Source organism: Prunus mume, linkage group LG4, assembly GCF_029339155.1.
Source record: "Prunus mume cultivar Tortuosa linkage group LG4, ASM2933915v1, whole genome shotgun sequence".
In the NCBI taxonomy this organism is placed as follows: domain Eukaryota; kingdom Viridiplantae; phylum Streptophyta; class Magnoliopsida; order Rosales; family Rosaceae; genus Prunus; species Prunus mume.
Genome location: NC_142701.1, coordinates 11,846,993 through 11,851,493, shown reverse-complemented (window position 1 = coordinate 11,851,493; position 4,501 = coordinate 11,846,993). Strand labels below are relative to the sequence as shown.

The 4,501-nt window shown below is 39.6% G+C and overlaps 1 protein-coding gene across 1 annotated transcript; it reads right to left on the bottom strand.

Annotated features, from left to right (window-relative positions):
- LOC103327836 (Homeodomain-like superfamily protein) lies at positions 1–3,852 on the bottom strand. The gene is made up of 3 exons (XM_008230204.3): positions 3,399–3,852; positions 1,042–1,250; positions 1–767 (listed from the first exon to the last, which is right to left on the bottom strand). Exons 1-3 carry the CDS (start codon positions 3,730–3,732, stop codon positions 234–236), a joined length of 1,077 nt encoding a protein of 358 aa, XP_008228426.2. The 5' UTR covers positions 3,733–3,852; the 3' UTR covers positions 1–233.
- Between the last annotated feature and the right edge of the window lie 649 nt (positions 3,853–4,501).

Genomic DNA, 4,501 nt, shown 5'->3' with positions numbered 1-4,501 from the left:
TTCAGGGTTCAACAAAAGCCAGCAGCAATGTGTTACCAAATTCATTCAATAATGTTAAATTTCTAGCTGTTTACAATTAGAAAGAATACCTTTTTCCAACGAAACTTATCTAATCTATGTTATTTATAAGAACTTCGGACCATTGAAGAAATAGAATAGGATGCCTAATAGAACATTATAATTGTACAAAACGGCCCGAAAAGGAGAGGGTGACAATGTTCCATTTCCCCAATTCAGACTGCTTGGATCGCACTGCTCTTGCCCTTGCTCAAGTCCGGCTCACCAGCTGGAGCATTTGGGTGAAATGCCGACTGCCTCGAGGGCTCTCCTAGTAGTTTTAAGGAGAGAGGTGAAGGCTCCTTGTGGCCTCTCTGTGTGTCTCCTAGACTGAGCTGAGACATGCCCACCAGTGCATCAACATTGACAGGCTCCTTGCGAAGGATCGGAATCGGCCTTAAAACCTGCTGATGAGAGGCCTCCCCACCCTTTAATTCTCTCATGGGCCCTGCACTTGGTGGCCATACTGGAAAAGGGTATGGCAAATAAGCTGGGAAGAAACCAGGAATCATTGGTGGGAAACCGTTCGATCCCATTACAGGCTCATGATCAGGTTCTTTTACTTTTTCTTCATGTGTGGTTTCCATCGGTTTGCATTCTGAGCTGAGGGAAAGATTTAATGAAGGTAGTGAACTTGCAGCTTCAGATTCTGCTTCCTGACAAGAAGGCAGAAAAACTTGTTCTTCTGGCACGGGAGGTGGATCCATGGCCTGGCAAATAAATAGCAAACTAAATTTTTTTATAATAATCTTAAATTTTATTACAAAACCTAACACTATTTTCTTTGACCAATTACATAGTGATAAGCAGAATAGCACTGAAGAAGTGACAAACAATAGCTAAATCCCATCATTGTAGTGAAAGAGAAGGGTGGGTGTCATAACCATAAGGTGCCTAACATGGAAACAAAATTGTGTTTGACACTCTGCTCACATTTGTGTTCAGAATATTTGAAAACGCATAAGAATATAGAGTAAGACAAACCATATCCGGAACCATGTCGAATAGGCTGGAGCGCCTCTTTCTTCGGGTAGCATTACTCTGTCGAATAAAATACTTCTGGGCATGGCTTGCCACCTGGGTAGGAGTCCTAGTTGTTACATAATTTCGTGCTATTCCACGCCAGTCTCCTTTCCCCAATTTCTGGAGACCAATTAAGAACATTCGATGCTCCTCCTCTGTCCATGGGGTCCCTGAGAACCAAACCAATAAAGATAATTAGAAACCCCAACAATTGATCAATCACAAAAACTGAATTGGGTCAAAAAATTTTGTTGGTTTTAGGAAGATTAGACTGCAGTGTAATTGTTCTTATTATACATCACATCTCACAAGCAACTTCTAGTACATTTAACAATGATTTTACGCAAGCAACCATCTGTCAACTCAAGCTCTGACAAGATAACTGAAATAGTTGATAAAAGTATGATGACAGACTTAATGAATTGGGCACCTCTGTAGCAGGCAACCAATTGGAATGCAGACACTTAGTTGGAATGCAAAAATTGGGTGGAATCGAAGTTAGTACTTCAAAAGGAAAATCAATTGCAGCCCAGCTAACCTAACGCATAAATTCATCTATATACAATTGCATGGCAACCAAAGAAATTTTCAACAGAAGTCACCTCAAATTGCAGAGCGTAGGGCAAAAAGTTGCCTCCAATTTGGTTGAATAATCCTGATGGAGAGCATGTCTGCCAATGGATCCAGCATACATTTTCATGAAATTTTTAATGCATGCTCAAAGATGTGAAAAACTGACAGAACTCTTAAGTGATAAGCAAGTTTCCAAGCATCGTTCAGGATATGATAAAAAAGATACCATATTCCTGGATAAATCATAATAGAGTTGATATGCTAACTGCATAAGCTTGACCCACCGGCTAATGTATCCCTTCAAGATCTTTAGCACCCTCTCTACTGTCTAGGTTAATTTCTAATGAGGCAGCTCCGAGAGCTCTACATAGACTTATGCCAATCATGTTTATGAGGAAAGTGATCCAAGACCTATCATGTTCAGATATAACTCACAAGTCACAAACATGACATGACTTTTAGTCTCAAGAGTACCCATTTTGAAAGATAAAGGGTTAGTTTCAAAGAGTTTGGAAGTTAAGAACTCAGGATTAGTAAAGCACTATTTTGACAGCAGGCAAAATCAAGGTGGGTATTAGGGGACTTGGCAAATTGAAGAGCTGAAACAAGTAACATATCTCCTCAAAATCAAGGAAAAGAACGAAGTGCCAATCTGATAAAATCCTGTATCGTGGCAGCAATTTATTCAGTAAGTATGCTATTCACAGAAGTAGTAGAATGAAATCAATAAATTAACCCCGCCATACTATCTCTCAAACACCCCTTAAAGGGCACTCTACTTGCAACTCAACAATGCTGACATTTTATTACCAGCTGTTTAGTATCTCTCAAACACCCCTATATATTTTCTCTTCTAAATTCCATTTAGGGACAACTGTTTCAACTACTATATGAACAGGGCAGCCACATTCACATAATGTACCACATACTGTCAGAGTTTCAAAAAGGATGTTCAGTTAAGTCTTTCACAGGATGCCTTGAGGTACTAGAAGCCAAAGTTCTGCTCCTGAATGCAGCCTTTGGCCCAACATATGAATCATATAAACCTTAAGATTGAAACTATCTCTTAGCTTATGGGGTATTGAAAAATGCAAACATGAAGAATTGTTGTAGAAAGACCATTGAACTATAAGCTCCAACCCAATACAAAACACAAACTGCTCTAACAAACAAATACAAGAAAAGCCAACTATCTAGTACCCATTTTCAACTGGCGAAATTTAGCAAAGGATACCAAATACACACACAGACAAGAAGAAGAAGAAAAATGAAACCCCATCTACCTATGAGGGCCATCAAGTTTATGACTTGAAAACAATCAATTTTTTGACACGTGTAACAGAAGTAAAACACACGATTCAAAGAGGACTTTTTTTACGCGTCAATTAAGGTTATCTTGTTTATAGTCTAACTCAAAGCCCATGACAATACATGCAAAACCCAAATGAAAACGAAAGGAGAGAAAAAGAACCCAGAAAAAACAAATAAATTAAACTAAAAAATAAAAAGGAAGAAACGAAGAACAAGTCAACATGAAACAATGAAACGAACAGCTCATCTTCCTCGAGAAAAGCACAGATACATTTCTATTAAATTTTACGCAAAGCAATAATAAATTTCAAATTTTCAATCAAAATATCGACTTGATTCTGAAAACACAACATGACTAGTTCATGCATGTATGCATAACCCAATAACTAAATTAACAACATGAAGAAAACCATTCTCATTAAAATGAAATATACCTTTTTTACGATCTCCGCGTCGATTGGCGGAGGAGGAGGCATGGGCCGGGTCGTCGGATAAGTAACCTTCGGGGACGTGAACCGGGTCGTGGAGCGGGTCCGAGCTTGGGGAGTCCGGGTTGGGCGATGAGCAGTGGTAGTGCGCCGCACTGGATAAATTCCCCATACTAGCGCTCTTCTTGATGATCGAGCCATCGGTGAGCCTCACACCGAACAGCTTCAGGCCTCCGCCGCCGCCGCCACCGACGGAGGATGAGGAGGAGGACCCGACACGTGTCGGGCACGTGCGCGAGTTGTGTCCGTTGTTGCTGCAGTGCGAGCACCGCCGAGTCATTGTGCCTGACTCGGACGGGACAGCGATCGCTAGTCGGGTCGGGCAGAGTCAAAGATCGGCGAGCGGGCGAGCGACAGACAGAAGAGGAAGAGATTGTGTCCGTGTTAATGTGGGAAGAGAGAGACGACGAGAGAGGGTTTTTATTTGGGAAGGGATAGGGGTAATTTAGGAAATATGAAAAATGGGGGTCAAGTAGAGGGTTAGAAGAACGCGGTGGTTCTACTGTTGGCGGGGTCTTAGAGGTTAAATTACGATTTTATCCCTGTGTTAGGATAATGTTCTACTTTTTTGGGTCTCTTTTCTGGATCTTGGTTGGTGTTGGCTTTTGCAATTTTGGGTCTTTTTTGGTTTTGTGTCTTTCTTTTTTCTTGGTGAGAAATGAGGATTTTGATATGTTCGTAGGATATTCTTTGAGTAGATAAAGGTAATCATGGACATTTTTGGATAGAAAATAAAATTTGATTTACTATATCACGAGAAATTATTGTGTATCCGATATTCTAAATTATTATATCAGGTTACATACTAATGTGTTGTATTGAATTAAATTACATTGTAACATGTGTTTTATTTTCAAATAAGTAAGAATTTCAAACGTATTAGATACATCAAATGATTTTTAGTATATCCAAATCCTGGGTCAACTTGGATAACGATAAGTTTCGTGTGTGATTATCAACAAAAACATATGGTTTGAATACAAACACCTAAACGAAGGTTATCCAAAATTAAAAATAAAATTAAAAATAAAAACATTTCGGTGACACTT